Below are 19,114 nucleotides of genomic sequence, written 5' to 3'. Positions count from 1 at the left end.
CATTTTTATCTTCATTAACTCATTTTTTATCTGTTTCTAAAGTTTTGAAAAAAAAACTGAATTTTAGGTTTGTTGTCTTATCTCGGGCTAGAATCAAGATCAAGTGATGGGAGAGGCACCATTTTGTTCAGAATTCTATAGGCTTTAATTTGAGTCACAAGACTATGTTTGTTGATATTTTGTTTTTGAGGAGTCAAACTCTAAATTTTGATGAGCGATTTCGGAAAAATTAAGTTATACATTTAAAAAAAAAAAAAAAGCGTATGAGTTACTTGTGTTCTTGGTTACATTTGTTCAGGGATTCAAGTTGAGATCTCCATAGGATCCTATTTCGCAGCGTGATTTTCTAAATACAGTCTGATCCTAATCATGTGTTTAATATTAAATTAAAAGGATCAATATTTAACACCTTTTTAAATATACATGTAACAATTTTTTTCCATTATTACATCGGTAGATGGATCTTTTTTTTCAAGTTTTTAAAAAGAATAGTACAGTAAAATCATCAACCTATAAAATAAAAAATATGAACTAGTCTTAAACAATTAATATAGTCTTTACACTGAGCTTTTACCATCCATTTGCCCCTTCTACTGGGTGAAAAGTAATCTTGTCCACAATCTCTTACTAACAATGGGCGTTTTCTTTTGTGTCAGTACGTCCGGCTGTTATGGGGTTTGGCTCCGTCTTCAGTTAATATCTGATTATTGTTTACTTTTAATATTTCTGGTTTTCTTGGATACACAAAGGACGGTGTTGGACCAGAAGGTGCCGAAAAGTCACTTCTACATCACCATAATCTTTGGAGAGTCCATTAGCCGGCAGCCACCAGTGCCGATCATACTCACAGGCCACAGAACCAGTTATGTCATCCATTGTCAATCTTGTGCCACCGTCAATCACTTTCATGGACTTCACTGTCGTTGCTGAATGAAAAAAATCCTTGTTTTTATTTCTGTTTCACTACATGGAATGAGAGTGGTATTGCGGAGTCCCTTGATGGGTTCTGCTCCCTGTAACCTATGTTTTAACAAACTCTCCTCTTCTTCGTAGTCCTGGTTTGTACAGTACATGAACTGGATGTTGCATGGGTGTTAAGATTTGGTCTAACTATGGCCTCTGGGGGCTAGCTCAAGCTGCAAGATGTTTCACGGTGCCCTCTAAACCATCACATACACCTTTGCCATGAGCTGTCGCAAAAAAAAAAGTGCCATTCAGCTTCCTCTACAAAATCTTCCTTGTGATGGCAGCCATTTATAAAGTTTTTCCTATTTTTATACTGTGCAGAAGAGCCCTCCGAGAAGTTGTAGGCCTAGCTCAAACTTGGTAAGATATCACTTTTTATCACTGAAATCAATTTTTTTTGGAACAAAAGAACAGCTATTGAATCATGAAGTAAGCAGTCAGATATCATATCTACACTTTTGTATTATATTGAGCCGACTTATTACTATTCAGCTAAGCAGACAACAGACCGGACGCTGCGCTCATCGCACAGGGCGTTGGGGGAGACATTGCACAAGGGAGATGCTGCACAAGAGAGACACCGCAGGGACTAGCCCCTGAAACGAGCGTCACTGATGACACTTCGTTTCAGGGCGGCAAATAAAGCGAGGGGAGTGACGAAAAGGGGAGTGACAGCAGTTTCAGCTACTAGATGACAATCGGTTGGAGTATCCCATCATCCACTGAGGATTCTCAAACAAATCGTCATAGGAAGTGGGTTGTATAAACAGAACCCTAAGCTGCAGTACAGAGTGAATGGTAGAGAATTTTTACCATGACTTGAATTACAAAAGTTATTCGTATTTTAAAGATTTATTAATGGAAATTTACTTTTGGGTTTTGAATTAACCCTTTAAGGACTATCAGCTGGTCACAAAAACGTTCTACAAAGTCTTATGCACTTTTAGAAACAGTGGCAAAAGTCAATCTGTCACCAGATATCCACTGTCTAAAAGTTATACTATCTCCCATAGCCTCTTCAAAATTGTTTGAAGGGAACCTGTCACGTCTTAGCTACTATCTACACTGCCCCCATAGCGTTGTTAGTGATGCATGATTTTATAACCATTGATATACTTAGATCCTACCTGCTCGTTTTCAGTCATAGGGGTGTGATTCTCACATTCAGTCATGGGCGGCGCCGCATTCAGCCACTGCTGGCGCCGCCCATGTATTTGACTATTGCTCCCGGCAAGCGCTTTTATTGTGGGGCGCAGGCGCATTTGTACACTCCTGAGAGTGCAGCTGATATTACTTTTCTGCCTTTTTAATATTTGTGATGTTGTATTCTGCCATTTTTTGTGCCTTTTATACTACGGGATCAATAAAGCAATTCTTTTAAGAAGATGTGAGTGCCGGCTATCGTTTGGACTGCTGCCATTACTGGAATATTTTGCCGTGCACCTGGACAGGTGAGCCGATTGCTCCTTTTCACATTCATTCATACGATCAGGGATGGCGTGAAATAAATATTACCTGCTGTGTTTTTTTCCTAGTCACTATGAGGCTGTTGCGTTTGGGTCAGGAGACCTGTGGCCAGCCCATGCATCTTGGTGTGTACTCGAACCGTGAAACGTGGAGGAATGAAGTCTGTGTGGGCATGCCAAGGGAAACATGGAAGATGTTAAACTCATAGGAATTAATCCCTTTAATTTAGTTTTTTTCCTCCCCCCTCTGCCATGAGCCATAACTTTTTTTTCTTCTTTACTTTTTATATAGGAGTATTAAAGGTTTGCATCTTTGTGGGACAAGTTGAAGTTTCAAATGACTCCATTTACCTTACAATACAACGCCATTGTTTTTCTTTTCAGTTTTCTTTTTATGGTGTTCGTTCGTGCGGTGAAAATGACCTGACAATATGATTCTTCAGGTTGGTACAATTTGATTTTGCTCTAAAGTATAATATTCCAAAACATTAGATCTGTTGGTGTAAAACTAATAGGTAAACTATTTAGCAGATATCTACTAAAAACCTGGGGACCATAGTAGAGCACGGCCCCCTGATTTTGAATTGTAGGGTGCCGATAGCCAGAGAGAGTCTGTTTAACACCTTAAATGCTGTGGTTATCATTAACCGTAGTATCTAAGGAGTTCAATCTGATTCCAGACTGGTGTGTCCAAGCTCGTAGCAAGGAGTTAGCAGAATGAGAGAACCCCGGCGAGACCGCAGAGGCCATTTAATCTCTTAAATTGAAGCAGCATGTTCCATAAGGAGGTTAAAGAGAACCTGTCACAAGATTTATGGTGCTTAAGTGCATGCCTTACTCTGAAATGCCACATCGTTTCATAGAAAACAGACTTGAAATGATGGCCACAGACCATAGGGAGACCAGTCTAAACCGCAGCATCCCCCGGCTGGCTTCTACTCCCACTCCTGCCCAGATGGTCGAGCAGGTGGTGATTGACAGGTTCATACACTCCCTTCCCAAGTCGGTACAGACTTGGGTCACCCAAGGCGATCCCCAGAACGCACACGACCTCATCGGCCTAGTAGAGGTACCAGGTTGTTGAGAGATCCCTTGGGACACCAGTATAGTCACTTCCCCCGTACTGGGATAACAAAAAGGGGGAGGGCTCACCATGGAAGGGGTTCAGAGCCACAACTGGGGGGCGTCCCACTTCCTTTGAAGGTGCCGCAAAGACTGCTGTTAGGGACTGCAGCCTAGGCAGACGGTGTTCATATTATGCTTATCCAGCCTGCAGTGTGGACTGTCAACCCGGCGAGGGGCCTCAGGCATGTGCCGTGTCCATTAGTGGAGTAAGGGTGCTTGGACTATTGGACTCTGGTGACCCTAATCAGTGCCACCCTTCTCCACCAGCTGATGCCTACCAAAACTGTGGGCGTCCGCTGCATACACGGGGACGCCAAGAATTACCCGGTGGCCAAAGCGACAGTCGGAACAGGCTGCGGCGCCCAATCCCACGAGGTCGGGTGGTCAAAGACCTGATAACATCCCGTCATATTGGGGCCCGATTTTCCCTTGTTCTGGGACTTGTGGGGGAAGGGATCCAGACTGAGTCACGTAGACAAAAACCAGGACCTGAGAGAAACACACCGGTCGACATCGGAAGTGAATGAGTTCCCACTGTGTGTCCTTGCCGGCGACAAGGATGAGACTGCGACCGAGGTGGCCGACCTCCCTGAATTAGAAGGTGCCCAAAGAAAACTTTGGGTCAGCTCAATTTTGGGGCTTGACCTTGAAAGGGGCATGGGACAATGTATCTGTTTGTAATGGTGTTGCTCAAGAGCCGGGGGCATATAACAGGTACCCACACTTTTCAGTTCAGGTGGAGCTATTATACCGGGTGGCTAAACTAAAAGGTGAAGAGGTAGTGAAACAGCTGTTAGTTCCAGGGCCATACCGTCAGAGGGTGTTAGACAAGGCCCACTCACATATTCTGGGGGGACACCTAAAGGTTGAGAAAACCCAGGAGAGAATAATGAGGAGGTTCTATTGGCCAGGATGTTACCGGGAAATCTTAAACTATTGTAGGTCCTGCCTCATCTGCCAGATAACCGTGCCTACCTCCCATTTCCGTAGTCCCTTAGTTCCACTATCTGTGATAGAGGTCCCCTTTGAGAGGATTGCTATGGACTTGGTGGGGCCCTTAGTCAAAGCACACCGTGGCCACCAATACATTCTGGTGGTCATGGACTATGCGACCCTGTATCCAGAAGCAGTACTGCTAAGGAACTCAAGTGCATAGCCAGAGAACTTGTCCATATATTTGCCAGGACCGGTCTGCCGAAGGAGATACTAACTGATCAAGGGACCCCGTTCATGAGCAAGGTAATGAAGGAGCTGTGTAGGGTCCTCCAGATTACCCAGCTGCAAACCTCAGTTTACCTTCCGCAGACAGGCGGCTTAGTAGAGCGCTTTAATAAAACCCTAAAAGTGATGCTCAAGAAAGTCGTAGAGAAGGATGGACATGACTGGGACTACCTGCTGCTGTTCCTGCTGTTCTCGATAAGGGAGGTTCCGCAAGCCTCCACTGGCTTTTACCCGTCTGAATTATTGTATGGACAACATTCGCGAGGGCTCCTCGATATCGCTAAGGAAACCTGGGAAGCCGAGGCTCCGCCACACCGGAGCATCATTGAACATGTCGCCCAGATTCAGGAATGAATGGCGAAAGCGATGCCTATTGTAAAGGCACATCTCCTCCAAACAAGGGTCTATAGCCGATTGGCGAGGCCGAGGTAGCTCCAGTCTGGGGACCGTGTTTTGGTTCTAATCTCTACCGTTGAGAGCAAGTTCCTGGCCAAATGGCAAGGCCCGTACAAGGTGGTGGAAAAAATCAGCAAAGTTAATTATAAAGTCCACCAACCTGGCCGAAGAAAGCCGCATCAAGTGTACCATGTGAACCTGCTCAAGCAGTGGCGAGATCGGGAACCTGTGGAAGCTCCTTGCCTGGGAGCCGCTCCTGAAGGCAAGGTGGAAGAGGTCACGATAGCAGAGACTCTATCGCCGGCCCAAAAGCAACAGTGTCGAGAACTACTACAGCGGATTAGTGACCTGTTCTCAGAGTTGCCGCGGCATACTCAGGTGGTAGAGCATGACGTGCTAACAGAGCTGCATATATGTACCTGAAGCCCTACAGGATTCACGAAGCACGCCGAGGTGATCTCAACCGAGGTGAAAAGGATGCTAGACCTCGGGGTGATAGAGGAGTCAAAGAGTGGATGGTCGAGTCCCATCATCCTTGTGCCAAAACCCAATGGGAGTGGAGGTTTTGTAGCGACTACCGCCGGCTGAATGAGGTGTCCAAGTGTGACGCATACCCGATGCCCCGCGTTGACGAACTCATCGAGAGGCTTGGTCCGGCGAGGTATATCACCACCCTTGCCTTGACGAAGGGCTACTGGCAGATCCCCATGTCTAATACAGCCGGTTTTCTCGATACCTGATGGGTGTTTCCAATACACTCGGATGCCGTTCGGACTGCAGGGGGCCCCAGCCACCTTCCAGCTTCCAGAGGGCTATGGATCGGATCCTAGCCCCACATAAGATGTATGCTGCAGCCTACCTTGACAACATTGTCATCTTTAGCCCAGATTAGGCTAGTCATCTACCTAAGGTACAGGCGATTCTGGATGCTCTAAGGAAGGGGGGATTTACAATAAATCCGAAAAAATGCGCTGTTGGAAAGGAAGAAGCCAAGTACTGTCGTCGGGAGAGGCGAAATAAAGCCACAAGTCAATAAAATAGAGGCAATCCAGAACTGGCCGCAACCACTCTCCAAGAAGCAAGGGAGAGCGTTACTAGGAATGGTGGGATATTACCGGTGGTTTATCCCAAATTTTGCCATGACGGCCGCGCCACTTACGGATCTCCTAAAAGGCACCAGATCAACAATGGTGAAATGGACAGAGGAAACAGAGACGGCGTTCCAACGGTTGAAGCACTGTGCACTGTGTAAGCAGCCGGTCCTGGTCGCACCAGACTTTGAGAAAGAGTTTGTGGTCCAGACAGACGCTTCAAAAGTTGGCCTAGGAGCCGTACTCTCTCAAGAGATAAATGGGGAAGAACATCCCATTCTATATCTGAGCCGGAAACTCTCATCCTGCGAGAAAAACTAAAAAATAATAGAAAAAGAGTGTCTAGCCATAAAGTGGGCCGTAGATACACTGAGATACTACCGTCTAGGCCGGAAGTTTAGACTGGTATCAGACCATGCACCCCTGAGATGGATGAGTGAAAGGAAGGGGAACAATACCCGGGTAACTAGGTGGTTCCTAGCACTACAAGACTTTAATTTTCATGTAGAGCACAGGCCCGGGAAACTACATGGAAAAGCAGATGCCCTGTCCTGACTTCCCTGTTTAGCGAGTAAAGGTGCTAAAACCCCTGGCTTTGGGCACGGGAGGGGGATATGTAACAAAGTCACTGGTTAAGTGCTGGAGGGGAGATACGTTTCCCTGAGGCTGTTTGTTTCAGTGAACTAAAAACCATTAAATTTCCTCCAGCATATTATTTGTTGAGAGGGGTTAAGTCTGTAGTAAAAGGGAGTGTTTTTTGTGAATGACCATTGTGAAGGGTGGGAGGTCATTCACCATATCTCGGTAATCAGGGGAGTGGCTGGGCTTTAAATAGCCAGCCTTGACACTCAGAGGTGGTCAGTATCTGGAGGCCAGCTCCTGAGAGAGGAGCGTGTGTTTTGTTCCTGCTAAAACTGAACCATGTGTGGTTTTTGCTAACCCTGAGTGGCCAGGACCCCAGCCGGTGCAAGAATTTTGCTGGATTCTTTCTTATTTTGTTTTGCCACTATGCCAGATGGGTTACGTTTATGTTTCATGAACTATACATTGGTTTATGTCACTAAATAAACCAACTGAAAATGTAAAGAGACAGTGTCACTTGCTTACCTCCGCATACAGCCAAGTAAGTCGCTTTACCACAATGGCTTCCCTTTAAAGTGGATTTGTCACCAGATTTCAAAATACCTTAGTAAATAAAGCACTTTGACCTGATGGAGGCTGGTGTACTTACTGTGAAAAAATGCACATTAAAATTATGGATTTCAAATGTGCCTATTATGAGTCCAGCTACAAACTTTTGGTTTCAAAAATTAGTACAGCAGCCTCTTCAGGTCCAAGAGATCTATTTAATACTGATGCAGTTTATGTTGTGAAATCTGGTGACAGATTCACTTTAGCAATTTGACCGTAAAATTGTTGCTTCCAGTGGAGAAGTCGAATATGTGACTGTAATCTGCATTTACTGCTCACCTGAGCCGTTATCTGTAGGAGTCTCGTCTTTATATTGCCTCTTCTCCCAGATGTCGATCTCCTCTATTTTTATTATGGTTAGATCATTACTACTGTTCAGATCTTCATCCTGATTCAAAAGCTGTGAAATAAATATAGTGAAAGTCACAGATACTTGGACGCTTCACATGGAATGAGCAGAAAAGATCCCGAAAAACAAGTTACATCCTGTCTGCTGATGATCGGCGGGGGTCTGACAGCACCATATATTGACTATGGGAATGCAGCGCTGCATCGTGGATATAGCGGAGGCCGACAATGCGCACCTGCGGTCCCATTCAGGGTGGGGCCAAAGAACCGCAATCTCGGTGGTACAGAGCCCCAATCTAATGATCTGATAGTCTCAGATGTCAGACCCCCAGTGTTCAACAAGTCTCCCATCATCAAATGCATAGGGTATAACTTGCTGTTTGGGAATATCCCTTTAATAAGCAGGATTACCAAAAAAAACACAACTGCAAATATCTGCAGGTCTCCTGTACACAGTAAATTAGACCTGTCCGTTCATTATCCCAATCTATTCCATACCCAGAAAACTGTGAGAAGATCCAGACAACCTGTAATGTCTGTGATCAGCTGCCTTCTCCGCCATGTATAAATCATATAATAATGGAGATTGACAGAACACACGACCTGCGCAGCCTCCTACACGAGATTCCTACAATCTTCTCTCCACCTACCTGATGGTCCCATGAACAGTCCTGAGGTCTGGGATGTCTCTCTGGCGTCGTCTTCTTACTGGTTCTTACTGTAGGCAAAACATAAGGAAATCAATTAATTCTTTATATACAGTCAAGGCGGAAAGTGTTGGCACCCTTGAAATTGTCCCAGAAAACGAAGTATGTCTCCCAGTAAATTAGTGCAATTAAACATGTTTTGTTATACACATGTTTATTTCCTTTGTGTGTATTGGAACAACACATAAAATACTGAGAAAAAAAATAAAGGCAAATTGGTTATAATTTCACACAAAACCCCAAAAATGGTCCAGAGAAAATTGTTGGCACCCTCAACTTAATATTCGGTTGCACATCCTTTGGAATAAATAACTTCAATCGCTTCCTATAACCATCAGCTTCTTACACATCTGACCTGGAATTTTGGACGACTCTTCTTACAAACGTCTCCAGGTCTCCCCTATTAGGAGACGTCTTCTTCCAATGGAATTTTAAGATCTCTCCACAGATGATCAATGGGATTTAGATCTGGACTCATTGCTGGCCACTTCAGAACTCTCCGGCGCTTTGTTTCCATCCATTTCTGAGTGTTTCTTGAGGTATATTTGGGGTCATTGTCCTGCTGGAAGACCCATGACCTAGAGTGCAAACCCAGCTTTGACACTGGGCACTACATTGCCACCCAAAATCATTTGATAATCTTCAGATTTCATGATGCCTTGCAAATAGTCAAGGCCCTCAGTGCCAAAGGCAGCAAAACAACCCCAAAACATCTGTGACCCTCCACCATATCTGACTGTAGGTACTGTGTTCTTTTCTCTGTAGGCCTCATTCCGTTTTGGTAAATTGTAAAATGATGTGCTTTACCAAAAAGCTCTATCTTGGTCTCATCTCTCCGCAAGACGTTTTCCCAGAAGGATTTTGTCTTACTCATTTACATTTTGGCAAACTGCAGTCTATCTTTTTTATGTCTCTGTGTCTGCAGTGGGGTCCTCCTGGGTCTCCTGCCATAGAGTTTAATTTCATTCAAATGTGGACGGATAGTTCTCGCTGACACTGATGCACCCTGATCCTGCAGGACAGCCTGAATTTCTTTGGAACTTGATTGAGGCTGCTTATCCACCATCCAGACTATCCTGCGTTGCAACCTTTCATCAGTTTTTCTCTGCTGTCCATGTCCAGGGAGATTAGCTACAGTGCGATGGGTTGTAAAGAGGGATTTTTGGTACTCACCGTAAAATCTCTTTCTTGGAGCCTTCATTGCGGGACACAGGACCATGGGTGTATGCTGTTGTCACTAGGAGGCTGACACTAGGCAAAAAAGAAAAAGCTCCTCCTCCGCAGTATACACCCGCCTACAGGCATCAAGCTCACCAGTTAGTGGCTAAAGCAGTAGGAGGTCTTAAACAATTAACTATGCAATGCCCAACATGGCACAACCGCGAAAACTATATTAGATGCCCAATAGCTATGCCCAAAAACAGGGAGGGTGCTGTGTCCCCCAATGAAGGCTCCAAGAAAGAGATTTTACGGTGAGTACCAAAAATCCCTCTTTCTTTATCGCTTCATTGGGGGACACAGGACCATGGGACGTCCAAAAGCAGTCCCTAGGGTGGGAGAACAAAACAAAAAGGTAGCCACAGACTAGGTCTGACTGCAGGCAACTGCTGCCTGCAGAACCTTCCGTCCAAGACTGGCATCAGCCGAGGAATAAGTGTGGACCTTGTAAAATCCTGAAAAGGTGCGGAGTGAAGACCATGTTGCGGCCTTACAAATCTGAGAAGCTTAAGCCTGATGGCTAACAGCCCAAGAGGCCCTCACCGCCCGGGTGGAGTGAGCCCTTACCCCCGGAGATTTGTCTGAGACGCGATATGCTTCCAAAATGGTAGAAAGTATCCAACGGGCGATTGTTGACCCTTGCGACGACCCTCAGGAACGACAAACAGGGCGTCCGAATGCCGAAGGGAAGCAGTTCTCGAAAGGTACAAATGTAGAGCTCTGACCAGATCCAGTTTGTGCAGGGACTTCTCCCGAGGGTGCACTGGGGCCGGGCAGAAGGAAGGCAAAACAATGTCCTCATTGATGTGGAAAGAGGAGACTACTTTTGGCAAAAAGGAGGGCACTGGCCTGAGCACTACCTTGTCCTGATGGAAAACCAGAAAAGGCGACCGACAAGAGAGGGCTGCGAGCTCTGCAACCCTCCTAATAGCGGTAACAGCCACCAGAAAAGCCACCTTCCAGGAGAGAAGAGAGGCTGAGATGTCCTGAATGGGTTCAAATGGGGACTCTTGAAGGACGCTCAGGACCATATTAAGGTCCCATGGATCCACCGGGGGGCGGTAAGGCGGCGCTAGGTGAGCCACCCCTTGCAGAAACGTCTTGACCTGAGGACGGAAAGCCAAGTTACGCTGGAATAGAATAGACAAGGCCGAAACTTGTCCTTTGAGAGTAATAGAGAGAGTCCCGCTTCCAGGCCAGACTGAAGGAAGGCCAAAATGACCGGTAGCGAAAAGGACATGGGAGCTAGCTGATCCTTTTCGCAGGGACGAAAGAAGGCTCTCCAGGCTCTGTGGTATATGCTCGAGGTTGCAGGTTTCCTGGCATTAACTAGGGTCTGGATGACGTTGTCCGCAAAACCAGCTTTCCTCAACACTGCGGCCTCAATGGCCATGCCATTAAATTCAGAGACCGAGAACTCTGATGAAGAATAGGTCCGGACAGGAGGTCCGGACGGTCCAGCAGTCTCTAGGGGGAGTCGACGAGCAGGTTTACTAGATTTGCATTCCAGACGTGTCTGGGCCAATCCGGGGCTATTAGAATTACCGGTACTCCCTCTGTCTTGATCTTTTTGATGATCCGAGGGATCAATGGTAGAGGGGGAAATAGATAAGGGAGCTGGAACTGAGACCATGAGATGACTAGCGCGTCTTGAGCGATCGCAAGGGGATTGCGGGACCGGGCTACGAAGGATGGAACTTTGTGGTTTAACCGAGACGCCATGAGGTCGACGTCCGGCGTGCCCCATCGTAAGCATATCTGATGGAACACCTCGGGATGGAGAGACCATTCTCCTGAGGCAAGGCCCTGCCGACTGAGGAAGTCGGCCGCCCAATTGTCGACCCCCGGAATGTGCACTGCTGAGATTGTCGGAACAGTGTTCTCGGCCTAAACTAGCACTCGTCACCTCTTTGAAGACGGACTTGCTGCATGTTCCTCCCTGACGGTTTATGTACGCCACCGCCGTGGCGTTGTCCGATTGTAGGCGGACTGGGAATCCTGCAAGGATGTCCTGCCAGTGATGCAACGCTAGGTAAATCCCCTTATCTCCAATATATTGATCGGTAGGGAGGCTTCGTGGAGACTCCAACGGCCCTGCGCTGTGTAGTTGAGGAAGACTGCGCCCTAACCTATGAGGCTGGCATCGGTTGTGACCACCTGCCAGCGAAGTGGTAGGAATGACCTCCCGGGTCTGAAGGAAGAAGGACGAGTCCACCATATTAGTGACCTTCTGACATGAGGAGGAAACCTGATGCGTCGATCTAGAGAAGACGGGTTCTTGTCCCATGCCGACAGAAGGGCCAGTTGAAGAGGCCAGGTATGGAACTGGGCAAACGGGACTGCTTCCATGGCTGCCACCATTTTTCCCAGGACACTCATGCACAGGCGAAGGCGGCGTGGACTCGGGTCGGAGAGAAGGTGAATCCCCCGATGGAGAGAGTTTATCTTCTCCCTTGGAAGAAGGACCCGGGCATGGGTCGTGTCGAACTGCATCCCTAGAAAGGTTAAGCGCTGAGATGGGACCAGGGAGGATTTGTCTGTGTTGATCAACCAGCCTAACTGAGAAAGCATGTTCAGGGTGATCTGGAGACTGTGGAGACAGTCCCTGAACGTGGGACCCTTGATCAATAGGTCGTCGAGGTAGGGGATAATTACAATCCCCCTGGCTCATAGAATGGCCATGACCGTCGCCATTACCTTTGTGAAAATCGTCGGGGCGGAGGCAAGCCCTAAGGGGAGAGAAGTGAATTGGTAATGTGTGTTCTAGAAGGCAAATCGAAGGTATTCCCCGGCCTCCATCGAGGCGATTACCGACCTGAGGGACTCCATTCTGAAGTGCCGTACGCGTACATGACGGTTTAGTTGTTTGAGGTCTAGGATCGGACGTAGTGAGCTGTCCTTTTTTGGAACGACGAAAAGATTTGAGTAGAAACCTGAACACCTTTCTTGAAGGGGGACAACTTCTGATGTGGTGCGGAAATTGGAATATGAAGATACGCATCCTGAATATCTACTGAACATATAGTGGAACTATAACTCCTGAATGCAGAAGGGAGGCAATGGCCTGAAGGAAACCGGGAAGTAGAGATGGATGCGGGTGGCGGGACCTGAAAAATCGTGCTCTTGGTATGGCGTTGAACTCGATCTTGTAGCCTGAGGTCACTATCTCCTTGACCCAGGCATCCTCTATTGCCGATACCCAAGGGTCTCGGAACAGAAGAAGACAGCCGCCCACCCTGGGAGAAATCCCAGGTGGGGGTGACCCGTCTTGCTGAGGAAAACCTGTTGGATCATGATCGGGATCCAGAGGGCTTGGAAGAGCGACCCTTTGCGCGCCAGCTGGGAGTGGGCCTAAAGGTAGGGTTACGTTTGTTGTGCTGGGGTACGGTCCTGTTGAGAGGCGGATCCTGGTTGAGGGAAACGACGAAAGGATCGGAACTGAAGGTAACGTTTTCTAGGAAAAGGGCGATTAGGTCTCGGCTGAGGAAGGGAAGTGCTCTTGCCCCCAGTGGCATCAGAGATGATCTGGTCTAATTTAGACCCAAACAGTCTGGAGCCCTGAAAAGGGAGATTTGTTAACGATTTCTTGGAGGCCAGGTCGGCGTTCCAAGCCTTCAGCCAAAGAATCCTACTTATAGCGATGATATTGCTGGAGACGCGTGCTGAACAGGTAGCGGCGTCAAGGGATGCCGTGAGGAGATACTTCCCTGCGTGGGCGATCTGATCCGCTAGGTCAGCCAGATAGTCTGGGGAAGCCCCGGAGAGGATGCCCTGCCTAAGCTGTTTGGCCCATGTGGAGACTGCCTTTGATACCCAAGTTGAGGCGAAGGAAGGACAAAAGGAGGTGCCAGCAGCCTCGAAGGCTGACTTAGCCAAGGCCTCAACCTGTCTATCCGTAGTGTCCTTGAGGGAAGAACCGTCTGGAAGGGACAGTACAGTCTTAGCCGAGAGACGAGAGACAGGAGGATCCACAGAAGGGGACTCCGTACATTTGCTGACGAGGTCGTGGTTAAATGGGTATAGCATGTCTAACTGTTTCTTTCCAGTGAAGCGCTTTTCTGGATGCTCCCATTGTTTTTGAAAGATACCATCAAATTCTGAATGGTTAGAAAAGGTGCGCGCCGGGCACTTAATTCTCTTGAAGGAAACTGAGTAGTCCTGAGAAGGGCTCTTGTCCTCTTTAACATGCAGAGTGTGATTGACGGCCGATATAAGGCTGTCAACCATGTCCTGGACTCTAGAATATTGGTCCGTGTCGGATCCAGAGTCAGAATCTGATTCCGTGTCAGATCCCGGAGCGACCTCTGGGGAAGAGGTGTGAGATGCAGGGAGCAATTTGGAGTCTGGAGAGCTGGAGGATGAGCTTGTGTGAGTCCGTTTCTGAGAACGTGCCCTCGGTCTGCCCTTAGAAGGAGGGGGCAGGGGTGCCTGCGAATCATCCGTTGGAACGTTCGGAGCACTGGTGGCCGTGGATAGCATGGGCAAACGTTCTAGGACCTGCACCAGAGATTGAGATACCTTGGTGAGATCGGAGACAGACTGGGACATAGCAACAGCCCACTCCGGAGGAGGTGGAGTTACCTCGTCATGGGCGGCAGGGGGGGTCTTGGGGTGCCAGCATGGTGGGAGGCCTGCAGGTCGAGCAAAAGGCCGTTGTCAGACCCGCGGGCCACTTAGTACTTCAAAGAGCGCAGGCGTAGTATGTGACTGTGTGAGCGGGACGGACAGAAAGCTCCCTGGGTTTGGGCATATGTGCCTGACCAGAAATACTGCAGAGGAGGGAGCCTGTGTTGTGAGGGTGCCAGAGGAGGTCCTACCCGGTCTGGAATGTGCACTGTCCCGTATCCCCCTTCGGAAAGTCCGGAGCCGCGGAGACAGGAGCAGGGCTGCGGTGATGAGGCAGTCAGACAGAATGCTGCTGCCGGAGCCAGAACAGAGAGCAGCGTAGAGGGGCGGAGCATGTTGCCCTGAGCGAGCTAGGGGAGCCAAAGCTCCGATAGGTAGAGGGGATGGGGGAGGCGGGCTTAAGAACTTGGCCGCTGATAGGCCCCCGGGATAAAAGTGGGCGTGACAGAAGTGTCATAATGCTCCACAGTCCTGATTGGCCGTTTTCCGGGAGGGGCGTGTACCCGCCCGAAAGTAACGCCCACCCGGACCCGCCCCCCTATCTGAAAAATAAAGAAGAAATGTTAATAAAACACAACAGGGTTGGATCAGTAGAATCCAGGTCTACCTCCTACAGACACTAAGCTTAAACTGGTGAGCTTGATGCCTGTAGGCGGGTGCATACTGCGGAGGAGGAGCTTTTTCTTTTTTGCCTAGTGTCAGCCTCCTAGTGACAACAGCATACACCCATGGTCCTGTGTCCCCCAATGAAGCGATAAACAAATGTCTTGATTATGTTGCGCACCGTGGACAAAGGACCATCAAGATCTCTGGAGATGGACTTGTAACCTTGAGATTGTAGACGTTGTTCAACAATTTTGGTTCTCAAGTCTTCAGACAGTTCTCTTCTCTTTCTGTTCTCCATGCTTAGTGTGGGACACAGAGACACACAATGCAAAGATTGAGGCAACTTCTCCCCTTTTTATCTGGTTTCAGGTGTGATTTTCATATTGCCCACACCTGTTACTTGCCATAGGTGAGTTTGAACGAGCATCAGATGCTTGAAACAAAGTTGTTTACCCACAATTTTGGAAAGGTGCCAACAATTTTGTCTGTCCCATTTTTGGGATTTTGTGTGAAATTATGTCCAATTTGCCTTTTTTTCACAATGTTTTTGTGTTGTTCCAATATACACAAAGGAAATAAACATGTGTATAACAAAACATGTGATTGCAATAATTTTATGGAAAAATACTTCATTTTCTTAAAGGGTACCATGACTGTAAAAGAATGGGAAACTCTTTAAGAAATGCAATAATTGTAAAAAAAAGTTCTGCTCTGTTTTCGCTCCTCCAGAAGCCACGTCACCTTCTTATGACAGCTGCATCTTCTGATTACTCGCCGGTCCAGTCATTAATATGGGAAAGCCTGTAACCAGACAGATCACTCTGCATCATATACAGACGACTCATCATGGGCTGCAAAGGTGACTACTACTCCTGTACCAGTGATTGACGGAAGTGGTCACATATCCGTTTATACTGTGACAAGAGACCGGTGAGGAACCCAGGAATGGTTGGAATCAGTAAAGTGAATATTTATCTTATATCGTTCTGAATTTTTCTTTTTCAGTGGTTGGACGACTCATTTAAGATTTTCCTAAAGCAGATAAAACGTTAACAGACGTGTAGTTGGTCGTGTCTATTACCTGGTGATGTGTGGGGCCGGTGCTCCTCCATTATGACTTCCTTGTACCGATCCTTGTGTCCTTCTAGATACTCCCACTCCTCCATGGAGAAGTAGACGGTGACGTCCTGACACCTTAGAGGAACCTGACACATACAATGATACCGTCATCCCCCCCGATCCCTTCATAGCGTCACTGTATAATGTCCCAGCATTCCCAGCAGTGTCACCTCTCCAGTCAGCAGCTCAATCATCTTGTAGGTGAGTTCTAGGATCTTCTGGTCATTGATGTCCTCATGTATCCGGGGGTGCGGTGGAGACCCCGGGATTGGGCTCAGGGTTCCTCCCCATCCTTCAGACACAGGGGCCTGATAGATATCACTAGAGGTCTTCTTCATCACCGTGTAATCCTGTGTATGGAGAAACACAATAATAAATATCACTGTAGACATTTCCAGAGTCCTCAGCTCTCCGATCAAATCATCTGTTATTACCATAGATGATGTAATGTGAAGTCATCAGAGTCTCTCACCTCTCCTGTAAGCCGGAAGAGGATCTCTAGGGTGAGGTGTAATATCCTCTCTGCCATCTTCTCTTTGTTCCTTTCCATCCTTAAAGGGTCAATCAGGAAAATTCTCTTGTATAAAAGATATCAGCGCAGAGGCTCCTCTATTGTAGGAACCTGAATGGAAAGAAGATGAACAAATGTAAGATGAGATGAAATCCCGTGGAAATTTAAAGTGCAGATTTTTCCGTCTACAGATTGGAACATGATTTAAATGGCTTCATACAACCGCTGCAGCTAATCACTGGCTGCAGTGGTGATGCTAATATTAAGTTCTTGAAGAGCACTTCATAATCTAGAGCTCACAGATTTCCCAATGTCCCGTCATTTGGGATCACACACTGACCGTCCAGGACAACAATGATGGTTGCAAACATCAATAGTTCCTGGAAAGATACCGTAAATTCTATTCATGGTAAATGGTTAAAATTGCAGGGTGCTTCTAAAAACAAACCACTATTTGTTAACAATCCTCTTCACAGGCAAAGATAGTCTCCTGCACTTTGCAAAGGCTACCAGACACCACTGCAGTCTAAGGCAGCCAGGCTCATAGATGAAGAGCTCAAGTGCTTGCAAATTCTTTGCCGTCGCTGGCTGGATCACTGGATCTGCTCGGTTTCGGTGCCATGCTCACCTCCAATCCCTCAGACAGACAGGGCTTTGCCCCTGCGGCATCAGAGAGGACCAGCAGCGCAACCACGCCAATGGTCTGAACTGTCAGTCAGTTTCGTTCACCATAGTGAACCCCTTAACGACATACTGGTACATCGTATGTCGGGTCCTGTTCTTTGATGCAGGCTCAGGAGCTGAGTCTGAATGTTTGCCGGAAGATGATGGCTGTGATATTTAGCCATCCTCTGCCTCTAATAGCCGTGAGAGGAGCTGAGTTTCGCCCTCAGCGGCATTTACAGGGCCCGTCATGACGGTACACCTATGAAAAGTCAGCCCATGGGAGGGTGTTCATAGGAGAACATGATTGTCGCTACACGCAGCAGTAATATGGTATTGCTGTATACAGTACAAGCGATCAGACGATTGCAGGTTCAAGACCTCTAAATATTTGTAAAAATATGAAGAAAAATATCACCGTAGTAGATAATAGTTAATAAAAATAAAAAATGCAAAAATATATATACAAGTTTGAATCACCCTCTTTTTTTTCCACCATTAAAAATAAAGAAAAAAATGTAAAAAGATAAAGATATGTGGTATCTCCATGTCCGGAAAAGTCCAATCCATCATAAAATAAAATTAATTGACCTGATCAGTAAATGGTGTAATAAGAAAACCAGATCAAAAGGCCAGAGTTGGGATTTTTCACAATTTTGCCGCACTTGGATTTTTTTTTCTCTGCGATCTTGTACATCACATACTAAAACTGATGGCGCCATTCACAAGTACAACTCGTCCCGCAAGAAAAAAACAAAAACCCCAAGACATCACACGACTATGTTGATGGAAAAATAAAAGTTATAGCTCTTGGGGAAAAAAAAAACAAATGCACAAAAATGGTAAATTGCCATGTCAGGAAGGGGTTAAAAAAAAAACCAATAAAAAAGTGATCAAAGCGGAAAACATTAGTTCAAGGAGCAAAAAAATTAGTAAAACTAAAAGTACAGATGTAAAAAAAACAAACAAACTGGGGACAAACTAAATAATTTTTGTTACAAATTTCAGAATTTTTGTTTAACCCCTTTACGACCCTGCCAGTAATAGTACATAGCTGCGCCCTGGGCCTTATAGACCAGCTACGTACTATTACGCGTGCGGCGATCGCGCACGCACACAAGCGGTAATTGTAACAGGTGACACCCGATGCTATGTGCCAGGAGCAGTCCCGCACCGCTGCTGGCACATTAACCCCCACAATGCTGCGATCGAAGTCGATCGCAGCATTGCGGGGGTAAGGGGAGGTAAGCGCCGATAGTCACTTCCTCTGCTGGTGTCCCGCGCTGTCTGCGGCAGCTCCCGAATGTTGTCATGGTGACCCGATGTCGTCATGACAACATCCGGGTCACCAGACAGCAGGAAGTTACTTTGGTCATGCGCAGTGCATGACCAAAATAATGTCTCCCTGTGTGCAGCGCTGACAAGCTGTATAGAATAGAGATGCTGCTGCTCTCTATGCTATACAGCCGATCAGGCTGCAGAAAGTGAAAGTCCCATAGTAGGACAAAGTTTAAAAGTAAAAAAAGTGCCAGAAAGTGAAAAAAAAAAAAATCCCCCAAAAGTACACATATTTGGTATCGCCGCATCTGGAACGACCTGACCTATAAAACTGTCCCACTAGTGAACCCCTTTAGTGAACAAGGTGAAAAATAAAAATAAAAAACACGAAGAAAAAAACAATGCTTTATCATCATACCAACCTACAAGAAGCAAAATGAAAATAAACCCTGCTGTAAATAAATAAAAAGCAAGTGCATTTAAATAAAATAGGGTTCTTAGTAACACAGTTTTTGATCAAAAATAGTATGTATTGCAAATTTCGTGGTTTTTTTCTTTGTATATTTTGCATTCTGTGCAAAC

The 19,114-nt window shown here is 46.7% G+C and overlaps 1 protein-coding gene across 2 annotated transcripts in view; it reads right to left on the bottom strand.

The window, feature by feature from the left end:
- The window catches only part of LOC141273216 (uncharacterized), a 31,617-nt gene that overhangs the window by 9,278 nt on the left and 3,225 nt on the right, over nt 1-19,114 (bottom strand). The window contains exons 2-7 of one of the 2 annotated variants that reach the window (XM_073684785.1): nt 16,553-16,702; nt 16,251-16,430; nt 16,043-16,166; nt 8,455-8,522; nt 7,736-7,856; nt 849-926 (exon numbers count right to left, since the gene is read on the bottom strand). In XM_073684785.1, coding sequence (XP_073540886.1) covers nt 849-926; nt 7,736-7,856; nt 8,455-8,522; nt 16,043-16,166; nt 16,251-16,430; nt 16,553-16,630 — 649 coding nt within the window. In that variant the 5' untranslated portion in view covers nt 16,631-16,702. The remainder of the gene's footprint in view (nt 1-848; nt 927-7,735; nt 7,857-8,454; nt 8,523-16,042; nt 16,167-16,250; nt 16,431-16,552; nt 16,703-19,114) is intronic. The other variant, XM_073684786.1, reaches the window with a different exon arrangement.

This window comes from Phyllobates terribilis, unplaced genomic scaffold (assembly GCF_046119375.1).
Source record: "Phyllobates terribilis strain yellow unplaced genomic scaffold, ASM4611937v1 Scaffold_5__5_contigs__length_657084704, whole genome shotgun sequence".
NCBI lineage: Eukaryota > Metazoa > Chordata > Amphibia > Anura > Dendrobatidae > Phyllobates > Phyllobates terribilis.
This window is presented reverse-complemented; position numbering and strand designations above follow the sequence as displayed.